The sequence below is a fragment of the Quercus robur genome, chromosome 9, assembly GCF_932294415.1.
Source record: "Quercus robur chromosome 9, dhQueRobu3.1, whole genome shotgun sequence".
Lineage (NCBI taxonomy): Eukaryota > Viridiplantae > Streptophyta > Magnoliopsida > Fagales > Fagaceae > Quercus > Quercus robur.
In genome coordinates this window covers 39,958,000-39,978,471 of record NC_065542.1, presented here as the reverse complement: position 1 = coordinate 39,978,471, position 20,472 = coordinate 39,958,000, and the positions used below count along the sequence as shown (strand labels likewise).

General features: G+C 32.2%; 1 protein-coding gene and 1 non-coding gene across 2 annotated transcripts; both read right to left on the bottom strand.

Moving 5' to 3' along the window:
* Positions 1–1,134: 1,134 nt before the first annotated feature.
* Positions 1,135–3,281, bottom strand: LOC126700007 (protein MEI2-like 7). The gene is made up of 3 exons (XM_050397982.1): positions 2,522–3,281; positions 1,903–2,018; positions 1,135–1,759 (listed from the first exon to the last, which is right to left on the bottom strand). Exons 1-3 carry the CDS (start codon positions 3,079–3,081, stop codon positions 1,524–1,526), a joined length of 912 nt encoding a protein of 303 aa, XP_050253939.1. The 5' UTR covers positions 3,082–3,281; the 3' UTR covers positions 1,135–1,523.
* A 15,938-nt stretch (positions 3,282–19,219) lies between these two features.
* On the bottom strand, positions 19,220–19,293 carry TRNAN-GUU (transfer RNA asparagine (anticodon GUU)). The gene has a single exon. It is a non-coding gene; the product is annotated as a tRNA-Asn (tRNA).
* Positions 19,294–20,472: the final 1,179 nt, after the last annotated feature.

Below are 20,472 nucleotides of genomic sequence, written 5' to 3'. Positions count from 1 at the left end.
CTATATGTAGAAAAAAAAAATAGTTTCTTCTTATAAATGTAACTCGTTTACTCTTTCTCATTACCACTGCATTACTTTTTTACTTGGTGCAAATGCACATCACAAGCTCTATTCAAAAGCCATGATAACTTTTAAAGAATGGTAAGACAAGTTATACTATGGGTCTGTTTGGATAGAACTTATTTTGCTGAAACTGAAAACTGAAAATACTGTAACAAAATAATTTTTAAATGTGTGAATAATGCTATGGGACTCATTTTTAATGAAAAAATTGATAAAAAATGAAATTTGTGAGTCCGTAAACAGTACACGGATGTACTATTCACGAAAGACTGATCAAAAGTTGCGACTACTGTTCATGTACAGTACATGAACAGTACCGCTTGTTGGGAAAACGGCATGAAAAAAAAAATAAAATAAAATAAAAAAAAAGGAAAACGCAGGAAACTTAAAACACAACAAACGCAACGTGGATCCAAACTCAGCCTATATACAACATTGACAATTATCATTTTTTTTTTTTTTTCAGAAACAAATGCACACAAGAGAGAAGAAAAAAGTTCCAAGACGGAGCCACACCACAAACACCACAAATTTAAAAAGCATCTGATAAACATAATAACATTTCATTACATTAGAAACAAGTTTTAAAGCATCTGCATGTCTAAAATATACAACATGAGTCCCCATAGTCTTTAGATCTCCTCAAAGGCTCAAACCTAAACAATTGATACTAACACTCAAGCTCACACTTGCTTCTTAAAACTAAACCCATGTTTCCAATTCACCCCAGATATTGGGGCATGCATTAACAAGCCCTAATCCACCCAGGGAGAGAATGAAAACACAGGAAGCAGGAGCAAAATACAATTCCTCCGAGAAAAATAAAAGACAACAACTATATTTGAAACAACCCCCACAGACCTTGTTTTCAATTCACCCCAGATTGTGCCACGTATTACCCCAAAACCAAGTCCAGGTAGAGAATGAAATCACAGATCACAGAGTTCACCCACTAGTCACGCAGCTTGCTTGCACCAGAGTCCAAATTCCTAAGCTAGTTTAGTTCTTTACCTAAACCAACACAGTCACAAGCTACCCCAAGGGTTAGTGAAGCTAAAGTACACCGATTCCTAGACAAACCAAACCTAGCTAATCATCATTTACAACTTCCAAGATCCAACTTAAACGCAAAGCAAGGTCAGAGAGAGAGAGAGAGAGAGAGTTATGTAATTATGTTAACAAACTGAACCTAGGGTAAACTAAACGACAGAACAAGCACATTGATATTGTTTCATCTTTCAAGAAGTTTTTCTCAGATGCTTTGGAGGTGCACAAGGTACATGTTCACCAACCGTCATGAACTTGCAGTTGTTGGAACCGTCCCTTGGAGGTTCTAAAACCACGGGCAGGAACGAATTGCGCTTACACCAGAACCTACTGGTTTTGAAACTCCCACTTAAAGCCTCTTTCCCCTGCACAAAGAGAAGGAATTAGTATGAATCACTGTTGTAATTGAAAACTCAAAGAAGCCAAACATACAAGATAAATAAGAACCAACGAAAACAACCCCACCACATGAAAAAATTGGGAATGATATTTGAAAAACTACATGGGAAATAAACCTGAATATCAGCCACAGTGACTTCACAAGTTTTCTTGTTTTTAGCAACTTCCCATACTTGTTTATGGAAAGAGTTGAAGAACCTAAATGCAGCCACAGCATTTGTAAAGTTCACAAACGCGTATCCCAGATTAGCTATTTTGCCTTCATTCCAACATTTCCTACGGGACAGAATCCCCAAAATTGAATTGAAATTAGAACACAGATTGTGACAAATATACAGAAAAAACAAAGAAAGTACACGGCAAATGATGCTTCAATTAAAGTTGCTACTACACACATGAAGTCCATGGGCAAGTAGACAAAATCGAAAGCAGACTTGCATGACAGTGAGTCTGCTTTTTGGTTCTCATCCCGACAATGCTTGTCCAGTATTGACAGCAGGATCTCCCTCCTGAACATTGTTATAGGACAACATGTTAAGCCCAAAAAAGAATAGAGCATGATACCCATGTACACAAGTTATTGCTTGTTTGAACTTAATCTTCGTGTAGATGCATACATTAATACAAACACTTGCACACGCTAAGACAAAAGGAACCCAGATATTCCAAGTCTCAAAAAGTCTGTCTTTATTTTAAGGCATCGAATAAAAAAGTGATGGACATCAATAACATCAGACAGATTTCTTCCGGATATTGTTACCAAATGTAGATAAAGGACAGAATAACCAGAGAAAGTACAACCAAACAATGACTTTTCCCAATTCATGCTTTCTCCGTCGCTTGAGAGACCAAAAGTCACAGACCATGGTCATTCAATTACTTAACTATTGATGATTCCGAATACAAATTAAGGTCAGAAGATCATGAAGTAATGAAAAAGCCACTAGGTGAAATCAAAGCAACGAAATTAACCTCATATAAACATAAATAAAATCAAAGAATTAAAGCTCACGTGAACTGGTTAGGAATGTTCTTGATCATAACTGTTGTGGTTCCAGAGCGCTGGACTTCATCAACAGTAGTTGGAAAAGGAACCACACGACCACTCCTCTTCAACGCCTTGCCATGAACAGTTGAAGGAGAAGTAAGAACACCATCACCACCAGCCTTCTTCGGCATCCATACAGACTTTCTTTGTGAAACCAATCTGGGTCCCACGACTCGTCCCTTGGTTCTCCTATCAACCCTTTTTCCAAAACTCAAACTCTGATGCACCTCCACACTCTTCAGCTTCTCCACCACCACTTGAGGCTGTGATTCAGCATCGTAGAATACTGCTTCACAAGGCAGATAAGCCCTGGGCTCACTGGGATGCCCATAATAAGAAGAACCAGACATAACTGGCCACGGCTGAAACGGTTGAGCTTGTTGGTAGTAGATTTCGTGAGGAACCGAGAGTCCCATAGTGGTGAGGAGAGATTTCTGCCAAGGTTGGAAGGACCTGGCATATGGGTTCAAGGGCTTGGACCCTTGGCTAGGGTTTGGAGTTGATGATGACAAGAAAAGAGCCATGGCTTTTGGGTTCAGGCACTTAATTTTGGGGACGAAAAGCTTGTAAAAAGAGATGGGGTTGTGGTTTTTTCTGTGACACAGAGATGGGTTTGTGGGGTTTTAGGGTTATAGTAATAGTAATTGGGATATTTGGTATGTGAATGGGCGGTGAAGAATGAGAGTGATAGGCAAAACCCTGATGGGGTTTTATTTTTGCAGAATTGTCTTTCGCTCTTCTAGATGAAAAAATCTCTGCAATGATGAAAGTTGGAGTTGGAGATTACTCATTATAGCTTTTATTTAATGCCTACTCTGGTTACAAGACAAAACCGATTTTGCTTTGGCGGCGAAAAATATATAGTGAGAGAGAGAAACAGAGACTTATTACATTATTTCATGCAGAGGCACGGCACTGGTGTTTTTTTTGTAAGTGTAGGCTAAAAATACGAATAAAAATCTGCTATTTGCTAAGAGTCCGATTAATGTATTAGCCCAAAATTATTATTATTATTTTTTTTTTGAAACAGGTTGAAATTACTATTATTTTGAGCATAATATTAATGTTGGATATGGGTTTGTGTGTCATATTAGTGTAGAGAATCTAGAGACATACATATTCTTTATTAGGTGGTTTTTCACCTACCTTTCCCTAAAAAAAAAGTTGGCTATAAAAATTGGGCAAAAATGACCTACTACTACTGTTTCTAAAAAAAAATTAGCAATATATCACTGTTTTGGAAATATATATAAGAATCTATTATCTTTTTTGAAATTCAAATTTGTGAAATTCGAGTTTATCGTGAAACTCAAGTTCTAAAAACTCAAGTTATTTGAAAAAATGTACTCATAAAAATTTTTCCATAGTACTCGAGTTCTATAAACTCGAGTACCATGAAAAACTCGATTTCGCTACAGTTGAGTACCCAAATAGTGGTAGATCTCTACATGTTTCGAAATAATGATAAATTACAACATAGTTTACAAAAATATGCTATTTGGCTATTTTCACCATAAAAATTGGATCAAACTTACAACTCAAAAGGAGATGAATTCTTTTATAAAACAAACAGAGAGAGATAAGATGAACACTTAATAGAGTACTTGTAATTAATTTTCTTGTTCGATCACTGTTGAATTGGTAATACTATTAATAATTTAATTAATATATTTTTATACAATTATAAAAATATATAAAATAAGTGAAAAATAATATATATATATATATATATATACACGCACAGAGTTTTAAGTCAACTTTCACACATTTTAATATTAAGAATGTTGTAAAAAAATGTATAAACAATTAAGTAAACAATACAAATCTAATTATCATATATGTTATATTAAAGTTGAATTACAATAAGAAATCTAAATTAAATTCAAATTAGTTTCAAATTATTATCTAATTTTGTATCATGCTTCCAATTTATTTTTCATGTTTTGGGGTCAAATAAGTAAGTAATCCATTCATAGTACTAAGCGCAACAACAAAGATGACTATATGTAAGACCATCTTTTCATTACTATAATTGAATATTTTCATGCATAAGCACAGTTATAAAAAAATAAGCACAGTTACAACTTACTAACAAAAATATTATTATTACCAAAATAAAAAAAAAATTATTACACTTTTTATTTATTTTCACTCAAATATCATGAAGGTATTAAATAATTATTAAGGAAAAACGAAACTAAATATCTCTACCTACCCTCACTTAAACAATTAGAATAATCAATTATCAAATTTAAATTTAAGTTATAAGTAGTTTTATTTTCAATATTAACAATCAAACTATCTTCAAAAACTCATACTTGAAGAGTCTAAAGATGTCTTTGGGAAATTGAAGTTTCAGCAATATAATCCAAAGATTTTTTAAATTATAAACATATTTTCTTTTAAAAATTATATAAATAATTATTAACTTAGACATTCCTAAATTATAAGATTTAAATTGTTATTATTATTTTCAACCTATGACATCTATTTCGATAATTGTTTTTATCATCAGGTTAAGACCCTAATGAAATTTTGGTGTAAGCAAAAATTGAACCTCATATATTACTACGAGGTAAGTTAATTGAACCCACTAGGATAAGTATTAACATTTTTAGAACTTTTTTTCTTTAATTATTTTCATACAACGTAATTGAGAATGAAATGATTTAATTGGAACCCACTACACTTACAGGATTGATAAAAATTTCTTGCAAGGACTTATTCTAAAAGAAAAAAAATATGAAATTAGATTTGTGTGTGTAGAACTTTCTACCTCATAAATACTTTTTTTTTTTTTGAGAGATACCTCATAAATACTGTAATAAACTATACACATTCATAATATTATATAAAAGTATAATAAATTTGAATTGGGTGTTTTTTTTATTATATATTTTCTAAGTTTGAATGCACAAATTTGTATATAAATATAATAAACACAAAATTAGAGCATAATTAGACTAATATTTGGCATGAAATCGAAGTGTATTGAAAATTTAAATACACTTGACCATTGACATTTATCTGTAGTTCAATTAGATTATATTGTTTTAGGCTTTAAAGTTTATATTATTCTTATTATATTAAAATTTTATATTGTAGATAGTTTTTATGTTATTTGTAAATATTTTTTAATTAAATCTATATTAGAAATATTGACGTGTATATGAAAAACATAAGGAAAAAATGAAAATTTTAATTGAATATCACATTAAGTTTCTTGATAAATCTATTACTAAGAATATAAAAATATAAGATAAAATTTATATGAAATCTCACAAATTAGTAAGAATTCATCAAAATTAAATGATTTAGAAGATATAAATAATACAACAAAAAGTCTTGCACAATGTGATTTATACGGGTGGGTGGGTTAAAATATAGTAAAATCCGTAGTTTTGAAAACCAGATGGATCGATTCAATCGATAATTAGGCACAAATCTGGTCCGATAAAACCTCAAAACTGATTAAAAAAAAAAATCAGGAACTAGGTGCTTTTCGGTTCTTTGACCGTATGGATTTTTAAAATCATGGTGAAAACCCTTCTTCTAATAAAATTTAGATTTCAAATCATGACAATTTTGTACGTACATAACTTTTTTTTTTTTTTTTTTTTTTTTTGCTGAAGCGAAAACTTTAAATTTAGCATGGTTGTATCATCTTCAATAGGCTATATTGCATTCAGTTCAATTCAAATTGAGTCGAATTTTTCTCTGATTTGAAACCTCAAATGTTTAACTCTCAATCAAATAAGTTCCACTCAAAAATTTGTTGTGATGTCGAAGATAAGAGCAAGAGATCAGCAAATCATCATCTCTGAGCAAACTTGAACTTCGTCATCTCTAATTGGCATTGGCCTAAATTCAATTATAGCACAATTTTATCATTTTTTAACCTTATAATTTGTTAACGAACATATCTATGATTCTATGGGCCCTAACATTTTTATATTTAATGAGATGAGACTATCTTAAATTTTTAAATTTAGTAGAATTCTATACATATAATATTTAGAAGCATTTAGATTTGAAAAACCTTTTTTTGGTCCCAAAGTTTGATACGTCTAATTATACCACTCCTTAACTATATAAAGGCTGTGTGATTGTGTGATAACTGTGATTGCTGCCTTACTGGTTACAATTTTTATTTTTTTATTTTTTTTTATGAAAGAAAAATAGGTAAGATGACGATCAACGTGAAAATCCTATCCAAACGTGATCATAATAGCATTTTACTCCTGAGTCCAAGACCTTACTAGAATGCAAGGGAACTGCGACAAGCCATTACAAACTAGCACTTTAAGCAAAGTAGCAAAGGAAGGGAAATGCCCAGATGAAAAATTCATTTGGAATGACACTGTTGTAGACAAAAAGCCTTATGAACTACTCATAAAAAGTTCAGAAGAGAATCGGCTTTTACGCAAAGTGGGGATTTGGGCCTAATCTTATTCTTTGCCTGTATTTTTACAAAAGAAAATTAAACCACGACAAAGTTCGTTTTTAATTAAACCACGACAAAGTTCGTTTAACTTTTGTTACAGCTACCCAAGTGATTAAGGGTAATGTTGTTTTGTTTAAGTATTGTGAAAATATGTGTAAATAAAAATATATTATAAAAATATTATTGTTTAAACAACACAATTAACAGTGGCGGCTCTAGGAATTTTGTTTAGGGGATCATTAAAAAACTTATATAAAAAAATTAATAAAAAGAGTACTTGAATATATCGAGTTATTGACAAAAAAAATTTTTTTGAAATTTGACAATTTCCTTCTACAAGTTTTCAAATTTTGAATTATTATATGATAGTTCATTATGAGTATTAATTGTCATTCTGGGTAGCTATGACCATTTTATTTTGTTAAGTTTGTCTAACATTTTTATTTTTATGCAATTGTTATTATTTATTTGTCTTTGTTTTTATAAAAATATTTTAAATTAAATGGATAAACTCAACTCATTGGTTTTGTATTAATTATTGACGCACATAACCATATTTATTCATACATAAATAATACACTACATGTCTACTTAACCAATAAAATACTTAAATAATCACTAACTTTATTATTTTTTTTCTTGAATTTTTCTGACTTTATAACAAAAAATTAAAAAATATTAAAAATGAGTCTCATGGTACTATTTACACATTTAAAAATTACTTTACTACGATGTTTTCAGTTTCTAATTTCAGTAAAAATAAGTTATATCTAAACGGACATAAGCATAATTTCACCGCTCACAATTTACAATTACCACGTGGCAAAAATTAAAAATTATTTCGCTTATAAGTCACCGCATTACAAAAAATTGTACAAATAATAATGTTCTTTAACGGAAGAAAAGTTGGCATCAGTTCCGAAATATCACAAAAGAGTTTATGTACCCTTTGTTTTCCGTTCCTTACGTGTCATCTCCTCACCCTAGCCGTATAAAAGCCCATGTGAAACCAAGTTGCTCAAGCACTTCAGAGTTCTGGGGAGAAAGTAAGGCATGAATAAGAAAAAGGGATATGGCATTTAATGCAGTGTACGAGGGAATGGACATTTCATAAATGAAGTTACTTTGTTTGACGCCATTGGAGCACCAATGTCACTATCAAAATCTCCATCAGAGGCAACAAAAGTACGATTTTTTCACCGATTTCTTACCATTTTTTAACACACAAAGGGACACTGTGTGCCTCAATATCACAATCTACAGCCTTCCCATACTTAAGGTTTTCCTAGAGCCATGCAATAAACCAGTCTTGCAGACTGTCACAGTCACAGAACCCAGAGTTCTGTGAAGCCTGCAAACTATCCCATTTCTCTGTCTTTCCTTGTGCCCTATCATCCCCTCGTGTCTTTTTGGCTAAATTCATACAAGGAGGCTATATTGCACTGAAGAGGTAGAAACTTTGAATTTTGTTTGGTATTATAGAGTAGTTGACTATTCCTCTTCTAGCTCTATGTCTGTAATGGAAACCCCTGTGCTGCTGCTACTGAAGTGAAAACGCATGCTGATTATTATTCCGATATTCTGCGGTTACCATATTTTCGTTAGGTGAGAAATTGGGATTCGGTTTTCACTTTTCATATGATTAAAATCATATTTTAGCTTCATTGACTATACGTTGAATATTATAGTCAGTATAAAAGAACCCACAAATTGCAATTAAAAAAAAAAAAAGTGACTGTTATTTCCCGTTGAAGTTCAATTATTAAGGCTATGTTTCACGACATGTAAAATATTTTTCGAGTAGAAAATATTTTTCGAGTAGAAAATATTTTTCGATGTTTGTTTGGGTTCTAAAAAATATAACAGAAAAGAATTTTCAGTGTTTAGTCGTGCATTTAAAAGCTTTTTTTCAGAAAATATTTTTTAGTATTTGGCCCCCCAATGTAAAACATTGTACAAGAAAAATGCCAACAAAATATACCTATAATACAATTGAGCATCTTAAAATATCTATACACATCATATATGCACATCCATTAATTCCAATCACAAAAAATATGAACATATACACATCCAAGTTTTACATTGTATGTTTTTAGACCCCTTAAAACACAATTAGATTAACTTAGTTAATTAGCCAAGTTATTTACTTAGTCCAAATTCCAAATCTAAGTTATCACAATCAAACAATCATATCATGCATAGTAGCGGAAATATAAATAACACAATGATATGATGACCCAGGAAATCACACCGGTAAAAACCTGGGAAGAATTTAACATAACTATCCTCAAGGTAAACATGAATCCACTATGAAAGAATCGAAGTTTTACAATAGGACTTAGACCACTAACATCCTATTGCTACCTACCAGTAGAAACTTACTGACACGACCATGTGCAAGCTCCGAGACCACGGACTCCTTCTTTCTTGGATTTTCCAGCAAGTACAAGCACACCCGCTTGTGTTTCTTTAAGCTTTTATTGCAGTAACTGAATGATCATTAAGCTCTCAATCAAATCTCCTTCTTGATAATCCTAAGCATGTGTGAAGGCAACCACCTCTAGATCTCACAAGAGATTTACACACACAGCAAATAGCTACCTCAAAAACGTGGCTAGGGTTTGCCTTTTATACTTAGGGCAAAACATAAAACCCTACACATTTTAATAAGCTAGGGCTGAGTTGGAAAAATCTGCAGAAAAAACATTCTACCCGTTCTTCGATCGATCAAGCCAAGCCGAAAGTCACTAATACTTCTACAGCCACTCGATTCTAACCTTACATATAATGCACACACTTTGAGCAAGTCTAAACAAGACTAACAACTGTTTTGATCATGGTTTGCCAACATTACACATTAGAATTCTAAATACATTAGTTCCTAAGTCTTTAGAACCTAACATACATAACAATTATAGAGGTACTCACATACAAAAATCAGAGATTAACACAACTTTCATGGTCATTCACCTAATTGTAGATGTGCCATTTTATTGAGTTCATTATCGGGTAGGACTTGAGATGCCACTGTGTTTAGCATTCTTGCATTCAACTTTGCAATCTTCATTGCATGGTTCCGCTGCTCAATTGCGATATCTAATTGAAATTTCAATAAATTGTATTTAACATCTCCTGTGCAATAGGGGCTTTCTTCAGTTGAAGGAGTACAAGAACTTGAGCTAGAATGAATAGAATATGTACTAGATAAAGAATCTTGTAGCACATTCCCACCATCAATCTACCAAAACTTCATAAAAGCAACTTTTGCTTCCATTTTATGCTTAATCACCTTGTGATTTGCTCCAGAATATTGATGAACTTGGGCACGGGCTTCTTCCCATGTGTCATACACCCCAAGCGCATGACCAACAAAAACAACGTATGTCTTACCCTTTAAGTGGTCAATAGGATAAATAGTTTAAAAACCAAAATTGGCCTTATGACATACATATTTGGCGTAGGAAATTATTTGACATACCATTCAATCAAATGTGTAAGCAAGAAGATAATATTTTCCAAAAAACATCCTGCAATACAAGACAATGTAAACCCATTCAACATCATCTCAGTAAAGTCTCCACAATAATTGTTGTTAAACCATCCAAATTCGCATAAATATTGTAACAAGCCCAATTCAAGAACAACGCTAAATTCAAGTTTAGCAAAATATTCACAAGCTGTCATATACCTTCACAAACACGATTGCAGATAACATTATGCTCATATTTTTTAAATACAAATAAATCTATAAATACGGATAAATATATTCATATATATCAATATCTAAATAAATAAATATAGATATATATATATCAATATACCTTCGAAAACCCTTCGGGTTTGTGGGATGGGTTTGAGGGATCGGTGTCAGAATACCTTTGGGTTTGAGGGATGGGTTTGAGGTCACGGTGTCGGAATACCTACAAGTTTGAGTGGTGGGTTTAAGGGATGGGTTTGAGCAAGATGTTTGAGGTCACAGTGTCGATAGAGGGACAAATCATGGGCTGGGATGCTGAAATCGGGGTGGGTTTAGCTAGGTGCATCGGGTACATGCAGTGCTCGATCTGGGCATGCTAATCAGAGATGGGTTTGAGCAATACAGAGGAGTTGAGGTTGGTCAAGGAGAGAAGAAAAGCCAAGGAAGAAAAGGAAATAGAGTACTTATCGACACGTGGAGGGGAATGAGGCGACGCGATCTAACCAGAATCGGGTTTAGGTGGATCTCCAAGTGACTTTCCAAAGCTGCTCTCTCTCTCTTTTTTATTTTTCAGTCCGTAAAACTTGGTTTGAAGGTAAATTGAATGTGTAATTGATTTTACACTTGAAGGGCTTAAATTTTATAGTCAAAGGATTTGATTTTCAGTTTGACCAAGTTTTACATGTGCTCCCAAACGCATATGAGAGTGTAAAATATTTTCCAAATTTCATTTTCACTTGAAACAAACACAGCCTAAGTGATCAAGAAAAATGTTAGGGTCATATTTTCTATGTAATTAGTTAATCCTTTAATAAAACACAATTTACTTATAATTAGGTAGATTTAAGTTGGGTTTAATGTATCAAGAAGTATATTATTCAAACATATCAAGTGATAACATTAAAGACATGAAGTTTGATCCAAGAAACAAGTGAAGAAAAGTTGTTTCATTAAAACTCAACACAAGCTCGACATAAGTTGCCATCGAGGATTAATGGACAAGCTCAACACAAGCTCAATCTATCGAGAGTTATGATTTCAAAAATCTTAGATATAAAATTCGGCCCATGATGACTTGAATGATTAGGGTTTCTCTTCTTACAACCTTAGTCATATATAAGGATTATTTTAAAAGTCATCAAGTACGGAAATAGAGATCTAGAACTTGTAAGGTTGAATTTATTCAATCATGTGTTGGCTTTATTCCATGCCAAATTTGTTTGTATTTCAACAATTAGATATCCTGTATTTAGGTGGGAATAATGTAAGGGTTGTGTGTGAGAAGAGTGTGAAGAATTCAAGTGTGTGAGCATTCAAAGGATTCTCGCGATTTGATCTTGCGATTGACTCGCAACTGGCGACTTGCCAAAATGCCACACGTGTGAAGCATGTAGGAAACTGAAAGGTCACAACAGTTGGAGCACTATAGAAAAAAAAATTGATAGTCTGGCCTAGCAGTTAACTCGCAACTTAAACTCGCAACTCATTCCACTCACAAGTGAGTCACCAAAATGCTCTATTTTGTAGAAAAATGACTTTTCACATTCCTCACGTTCCTTACTATAAATAACCTTATACCCACAAAATGTAGAGAGTTTCTAGAGAGAATTTTGAGAGAGAAACCCGAAAGAAAAACAAGATTGACTCATCTGCAATCTTAGACTTTTGATTCTCCAAATTCATCTACTCTCACCCTCTCCATTGACATACTCTTGAGAGGTTTATTAGCCAAATCCTTATCTCACTATACCCATATCAGTAAGAAGATATTTTGGTACTTGGAAAGCAATTTGAAGATGACCAATTTACTTGGTTGATGCAATGGGCTTATTGCGGGATTCGAAAAGCTAAAGAAGACACGGTTAGGCTTAACCTTGTTGGACCAAGAAGCTTGGAGGGCTTAGGTGCATTGGGTAGATTAGGCTTGGAAGGTCTATTACTATTCATGTATTCCAACTTTATTCTTTAGTGGATCATTTTACCGCTTGGAAGGCGGCAGAGAGGTTTTTCGCTGAGTTATTTGGTTTCCTTTTTGATAACATGTGTCAATGTTATTTTTGTGTTTGCATCTCTCTAACCCTTACTCTCTACCTTTAATTGTGGATGTATTGTGATTAATTATGGTTTAGAGTTGTTTATTTAATTGGGTTTTTTATTGTACTTATTATTCCACACATCTATTGTTTGAGTATAAGCTTGTGTTGGTTATATTTGAAATTGGGGGTCTAAGTATTCATTAGTGTTTTACACACTTAGTGAACTTTCGGAACTCATATACTCTATGTGAAGTTACTACATTTGTACGTCTTAGGCTTTTGTAACTAAATACTTCCTGGTCTTCATCGTTTATGAAGTGAAGAATTTTACAGCCAACGACAATCAATCAAGTTGCTGGAGTTAGTCACGTACTAGTGTATAGGAGTTAATCACAGATTGGAGATTTGTGCAACAAAGAAAAGAAGTCTACTACAAGATCAAGTCCAATTGGATATTGGAGCAAAGGTTCAACTATAAGTTGGTATTTTGGGATAGGTTAGGGTGGTAGTAAGATTCCTCATACTTGTAATCACTTGATTATTGATTAGTGGATTCTTGAAAGTGGTGATCTTAAATTCACCCAGTGGGGTTTTTGCCTTGCGAAATGTTTTCTCCATTTGTCAACAAATCACCGTGTCAATTTAATTGATACTGCACTTAGTTTATTTGATAATTTGTTGGCGCCTCCACAATTTGCATGTAATTTGATCTAATTAATCAACTTGAGTAATTGAATTGATTAATTGGGGTCAATCTATTTTAACCCAACAAAGAAAAAAAAACATAATTATAAGACTGAAAGCAAAAGAAGCAATGAAGAAATTTAAAGTTCCCTACAACAAATAGATGATAAGCCAGATTTGGTGCCTTGGTCCCTCTGCCCCCTAGATGTCAAATATGTTAATGTGACTCCCTTCTTTATACTCGTTTATGTGTAAACAGATGAGGGTTGGTTTGTATACATATGCTAATTTGGGCAACGGGAACTTGGATTTAGATTAATTTGGGTGAAATCCAAATACCTTTTTTTTTTTTTTGAATAGTCCAAGTAGGCTAAGAATTTAAAATTTTCAAATTAATAAAAAATTTTAAGTCTTGAAATCCTAGAATTTGAAATAAAATTTAACCTAATGGAATTTTAGAAATTCTTAAGTATATTTTATTATTTTAATAAATTTAAAATTTTATAATTTCAATTCCTCCTATGTATAAGTTGCATTCAAATATGAAATATTAATTTCCCAACCAAGGTATTTAGTATAGGACTTATAGGTTGGGTAGAGAATGTAATTGTGGTAGTTTTATTCAGTGACTTCCTGAGCCAATTGTATTTGAATGCTCATATAAATAAATGAGAAAAGTTAACGGATGCTCTAAGAGCAATTTTTAAAAAACTATTTTAGTAAAGCTTTTATGGGAAAAGGAAAAAAAAAAAAAAAAACAATTAATGTTTTGATAACTTTTTCTATTTCTCATAAAAATAGTATCAAAACTTTTCTAAAATAGTTTATTAACAATTACCCAAGGACACCCGCTAACATTACCCTAAATAAATAACCAAAAGGAATTTTATGTCTAGTCCAGGAACAAAACAAATAAAAATAAAAATAAAGGACCAATAGCAGCATTTTCAAATGCCATTATAGGTCTAGCGCAAAAGAAAATTGAAAAAAAAAAAAAAGAGTTCAGGACCATAAAAAATAAAAAATAAAAAATAAAAATAAGGGACCTATAGCGGTGTTTCCAAACGCCATTATAGGTCCAGCACAAAAAACAAAACAAAAAATTAAATAAATTTGAGGGACCTATAGTGGCATTTAAAAACGCCACTATAGGTCCAGGAAAAAAAAAGAAGCTTTTGTTAAATTTCGAAATATCTCATTATCTCTCATTCTCTAGAGAAAGTATATGGTATTAAATGATACCATGTCAGCTATATTAAAATCTAATAAATATGAGACATGTCAGCAAAATATAACTACCCCACTAACAAATGAAAGACATGTGTTAGTGGGTAGTTATTTTTATATATATGTCTCTCATTTATTGGGTTTTGATATGGATGACGTAGTATCATTTGAGGTTTGCTTAGTTAGAGTTCTTTAACTCACTTCTGTTAAAAACATGGTAAACTATGCAATTTTGCTCCACTTTTATATCTCTCTCCTCCAAAAATACAAAATATAAAACTACGTGATCAAATAAGATCAAAAACAATCCAGCAGAACACTTGCATCGTAGGATTTCATATATAGGTAGGCAACTTAAATTTCGATCAAACCTTAGGTGGGTAAAATGTCAAATTTCAAACCACAGATAAGCAATTTAAATTTCGATCAAACCACAGGTAGGTAAGTTGTAATTTTCCCTTTATTTTGTTAGAAGTGTTTTGTATGATTTTAACTTTGTCTCTTCACCTTTTGTGTTTTCGAATATAGTGGGGTGCCTTAATAATGCATTCTATTAGACAATAAAATGAGCCTTAATTTTTTTTAGTGAAGCAACCTTGATTAAAATGTTAAAATAAATATATTATATTAGTTAATAGAGGGGGCCTTATTTCATTTGGAGTTTTAGGCCATTGTCTTAGTTGCCTGTATCGCTGAGCCGACCTTGCCTAAAAAAATTGTTGCCTCATTGTTGTTTATTTATTTTTTTTTCACCACTTAATGGAAAGGATTATTTTGACACTATACTAAAATGATAGAGATTTAACTAACACATTTGAAATGTTAGGAACCAAAATTTTAATTAAATAAAACTTTTATATATAAAAAATGAATGTTAACGTTTATGTTTATGTTTAAAACGTTTTTTATTTGAATATTGTTAAGAAAATAGTTCTTAATTTTTAAATTATTAACCCTTTATGGTATATGAAAAGTAAACATGATTCATTAGAAAATTTTAAACATATTATGAAAGTAGATTACAACAAAACAATTAAATACTGAAAAAAATTAAATGATAATTTAGCCATATCAACCACATTAGATTTTCACCATTTAATGACAGAGGCTATTTTGACACATTACTAAGATGTTAGGGACTAATTTAACACATGTAAAATGCTAAGGACCAAAATGATAATTAAACAAAAAAATTAATTTAATTTAAAAAATACGATTGTATATTTATATGTTTATTTTTATGGGGGGTTTTTTATTTAATATTGTAGAAGCATTTGGTTCATTACTTTTACATTCTCAATCATTTAAGATTTTTAAAACTGTATATGAAAAATAGACATGATTTGTTAGAATTGTTTAAGCATCTTATGAAAAATATATTATAACAAAACATTTAAATATTGAAAAATAAAATTCCATTTGCATAATCCTAATTAAAATGCATTATATTTATATTAATAATTATAAAAGCTAATTATTTTTTGGGGAGAAATACATATAAAATAATTGAGTGAAAAAAAAAAAGAATAAAAATATTTTTTTAATAAAATAGAGAAGTGGAAAAAAAAAAAAAAAAAAACCCGCTTGTTCGAGCTTATACTATTGTTGTTTTCAGGTAATTTTTATTAAAATTTAAAATTTATTTAAAAAAAAAATTGAAATACATTTTTATATGAAACAATTGATGATATTTTTATTATAAAATTATACAAATTGAACAAGAAAAGGTGGAAATGTAGAATCAATTTTTCCTTATGATGACAATGGAGTGTAGGATTGATTACAAATGCAACCACTTATTAAGTGTTGTTTTTATGTGCCTAAGTCATTTTTGAGCTAAAAGTAGTATGAAAATTACCATTTTGACCTTGGAATAAAGGGAAAGTAAAAAAGAAAAAAATTATTAACCCTAATTGAATATTGGATCAACAAATTTTGCAAGATCAGAGTTAAAATGATCTTTGTTGACCAAGCTTTGACTAAGTTAACGGATAGTCAAATGAAGTCAAAATTTTACCCAGTTACTAAATTTTATCATGTTACACCAAAATTAATATTTCCAAACATTTTTTAAAATTTTTGATCAAATTTAGGCCAAATTTGGCCTCGGTTAGCCCAAGTTTGGCCTTAGTTTGTCCAAGTTTGGATGGAATTTTGATTCCCAATGAGCACATGTTGAGTCTTATGTCTATGTTTATACATACATAATGAACGTGCCTTTTAATGCTAGGATCACATGCGATTTGATTAATATGTCCCATTCATTTGTGATTAGTAGTATCCCCATTCGTAAATCCTTTGATTATTGATGTAATCACAAGATGAGTTCTTGAATTTTATGGAATCAATTTATGGTTTGTTAGAGTTCACACTTGGAAGTTCAAATCTATTATCCATGCATGAGTGTTTACTTATTTGCATGACCAACTTAAACTTGGAGTTTGCTCCTTTTTTTTTTTTTCTTTTTCTCTTTTTGTCTTTTTCTTCTTATTTCTTTTGATGTGTGTCGGGGACGTTTTTACGACAAGGGACGAAAATGCGAGAATGGCCCAAATCTCCCCTTGGGTTCTTTAGAGGTGTTTATTGTGGAGAATCAAGCCCAAAATTCCAAATGTATAATGAACAAAAGGCTAATGGTGCTTTGACAAGAGAGAATCAAAATGCTAATAACAAAAGTGTAAAAAAAGCAAAAAAACATGTTGGTCTAAAATTTCGACCCACAGTCATCAAAAAGAGGAAATTGAGAAAGGTTGTGAGGAAGAGAAGGAATGTTCTCCTATAACCATATTTCCACCCCTAAGGTTCAAAATTGTGAAATTGTTGACAGGTTGAATAAGCTTTTGCTCTGAAATTTCAGGTATGTGGGTAGAACGTGGTTAGTTGATTTTGAATCTAATTGGGGCCTTTTGTATTGAACTTGGAGTGTTCTAAGTGACTGTTTTTGGTTAACAGAAGAGGTTTTGAACCCTAAGGTATGAATCAAAGAAGTTATGGTCAGATTTGATTTAATTGGGTAAGAAGGATGCCTTTTTTTTTTTTTTTTTTTTTTTTTTTTTTTTGTTTTGCATAATTTGGGAAATAAAGTAGCCTAAATTCATGGGCTGATGTTTCCTAGACATGGTACGTCCTTGGAGATTGCATTTAGTTGTTGCAGCAAACCAGGCCAACCACATAGGGTTAGCTATGTGTTTTAGGCAAAAAATGGTATAGCAGAACAGTTGGGCCACAGTCACCCAGAGTATAAAAGCTGTTTTGGGGTGGAAATTTAGGGTACAAGACCTCATCCATGAGCCTAAGGTGCTACTAGTGTCCCTTACCCACTTGGTAGCACATATGTGTTGGGCTCATGCAAAAGGTCCAAAAGAAACTGACCCATACCCTCCAAATCACACTTCCTCAATTTCTCCCAATAAGTCGCATGAGCTTGGACCATGCTTAAAAAAATATAATATAATATAATATAATACATGAATTGAGCTCACAAGGAAGTTGGGCTTGTGGAAAATGTGTCGCAAAAATGAGTATCAACAAGAGCATCTGCTTTAGTGCTCCAACTGAATGTGTTACAATGCTGGGTTTTTCTTTTTGGGAAATGCTTAGAATGCCTTTAAGGCATTGATTAATAATCCATTTAAAGAAAATTTTTATGAAGGAAAAAAAAGTAATTAATGTTTTGACAGTTTTCTTTCATTTCTCATAAAAATTGTATAAAAACTTTTCTAAAATAAATTGTTAACCAATGCTCTAAGGGTATTAGTTAGTATTATTCTTTATTTTTAAACGTATATAAAAATATGTAAAAAGTAATCTAAGTCTAAAGCCCAATGCGTTTCTTCTGCTGGGCTATAGGCACAAGGCCCAATGTGTCCTTAAAATATACATATCTGGGCTCCTCCAGATCCCGCTCAAAAAGAGTATTCTTCTTACAGCGAAATTGTATCTTCTCAAAACTTTAAAATTTAAAAATAAAAACAAAAATAAAACTAGGCGCATAAAAGCTGGGTTTTTGTTTATATATATATATATATATATATATAAAGTAATATAAGTCTAAAGCCCAATGTGTTTCTTCTGCTGGGCTGTATCTTCTCAAAACTTTAAAATTTAAAAATAAAAACAAAAATGAAATTAGGCGCTATTCTTCTTACAGCGAAATTGTATCTTCTCAAAACTTTAAAATTTAAAAATAAAAACAAAAATAAAACTAGGCGCATAAAAGCTGGGTTTTTGTTTATATATATATATATATATATATAAAGTGATATAAGTCTAAAGCCCAATGTGTTTCTTCTGCTGGGCTGTGTGTTCTCAAAACTTTAAAATTTAAAAATAAAAACAAAAATGAAATTAGGCGCTATTCTTCTTACAGCGAAATTGTATCTTCTCAAAACTTTAAAATTTAAAAATAAAAACAAAAATAAAACTAGGCGCATAAAAGCTGGGTTTTTGTTTATATATATATATATATATATATAAAGTGATATAAGTCTAAAGCCCAATGTGTTTCTTCTGCTGGGCTGTATCTTCTCAAAACTTTAAAATTTAAAAATGAAAACAAAAATAAAATTAGGCGCTAGAAGGAGGGCTTGAACCTCCGACCTTGTGGTTAACAGCCACACGCTCTAGCCAACTGAGCTATTCCAGCTTTTGTTTCTTACAGCAGGTTATAATATAATAATAATTTTTCAGAACGAGTGTAGGTTGCACAAGGCCTATTATGTAATAACCTTTAGCAAAGAACAATAGAAGTTACAAAATTGTGTGTAAAGTTTGTGAAGGGGTGGAGTAGTTTCCCCTCTATTTCCAGCTTTAAGCAGAAAAAAAAAAAAAAAGTATTAACCAAAATTTTATATGGAAAAACAAAATAATTCAATTGACCAAAATGAGCTGATTGTTTAAACGTTTAGAGATTATAGTACTTAGTAAAATTATTCATTTAACAGAACGAGGCTTGCTAAATGTTTGAATTGTATAAGAGTGGTCTCGAATCTCGATATATAGCACAATTATCTATTGAATGTGGAAATATAAATCGTATAATTTTGTGGTGTTGTTAACTATGAAGGAATAATCTTGAAATAATTTGTTCTTGTGGTCTAGATAATTAGCATATTGATATCGCTCCGAATCAGTAAGGTGGATGGCCTGGCTTCAGTGGGCTATCGAAACGGTTGAAGGCCTACAAGGAACAAAACACAATCAAAGAGGAGACCGGAGAAGACCGGTCGAACCCCCTCCGATGGAGAAGTTAGTCTCGCAGAGAAGGATGTTCCAAGTATTTGGGAAAATTGTCTCAGAGAAAATCTTACCGCTGTCGGGTTCAGGCCGGTCCTTTATATAGGGAGCCTGGGACGGTTATTTGTCCAATAACCTCCCCAGGATTTGTGGAAGCCAACAAGTCTGGAGCTAACTTCCTCAACGGCTATAAAACTGTAACCGCTAACGGAAGTTAACTTATTCGAAGGATTTGTTGAGATAGTTGCGGGTTTTGTCGAAAGTTCTAAGTGTTGCACTCTCGTCCGTCTGGTGTAGGACGGTTTGGTCGTCCAAGGATATCCGATGATTGTTCATGGACGACCCCCATGGACGATAATGTCGTCCATGGGAGACTTAAATTATAGAGTGGTGCTATTGTCCATGAACTTTTCTCCTTCTTCTGGGTTAACTCTTGGATCAACCTGCACTGTAGGCTCTGGACGATCCATTTGGACGAGCTGGAGATGGATTATTTTCCGCTTCTCTATCCGTTGCCCCTTTGTTCAAAGGGTCGTCCAGGACATTGTTGTGATTTTAACAAAATTTCGTTTTTTCGTACACCACGTGT

Coding starts and splice junctions, on each gene's coding strand:
- LOC126700007 (XM_050397982.1), bottom strand. CDS start 3,081: ATGGCTCTTTTCTTGTCATCATCAACTCCAAACCCTAGCCAAGGGTCC. Junction 2,019..2,521: donor AACATTCCTAACCAGTTCAC/GTGAGCTTTAAT, acceptor AACAATGTTCAG/GAGGGAGATCCTGCTGTCAA. Junction 1,760..1,902: donor CTTGCCCATGGACTTCATGT/GTGTAGTAGCAA, acceptor AAGGCAAAATAG/CTAATCTGGGATACGCGTTT.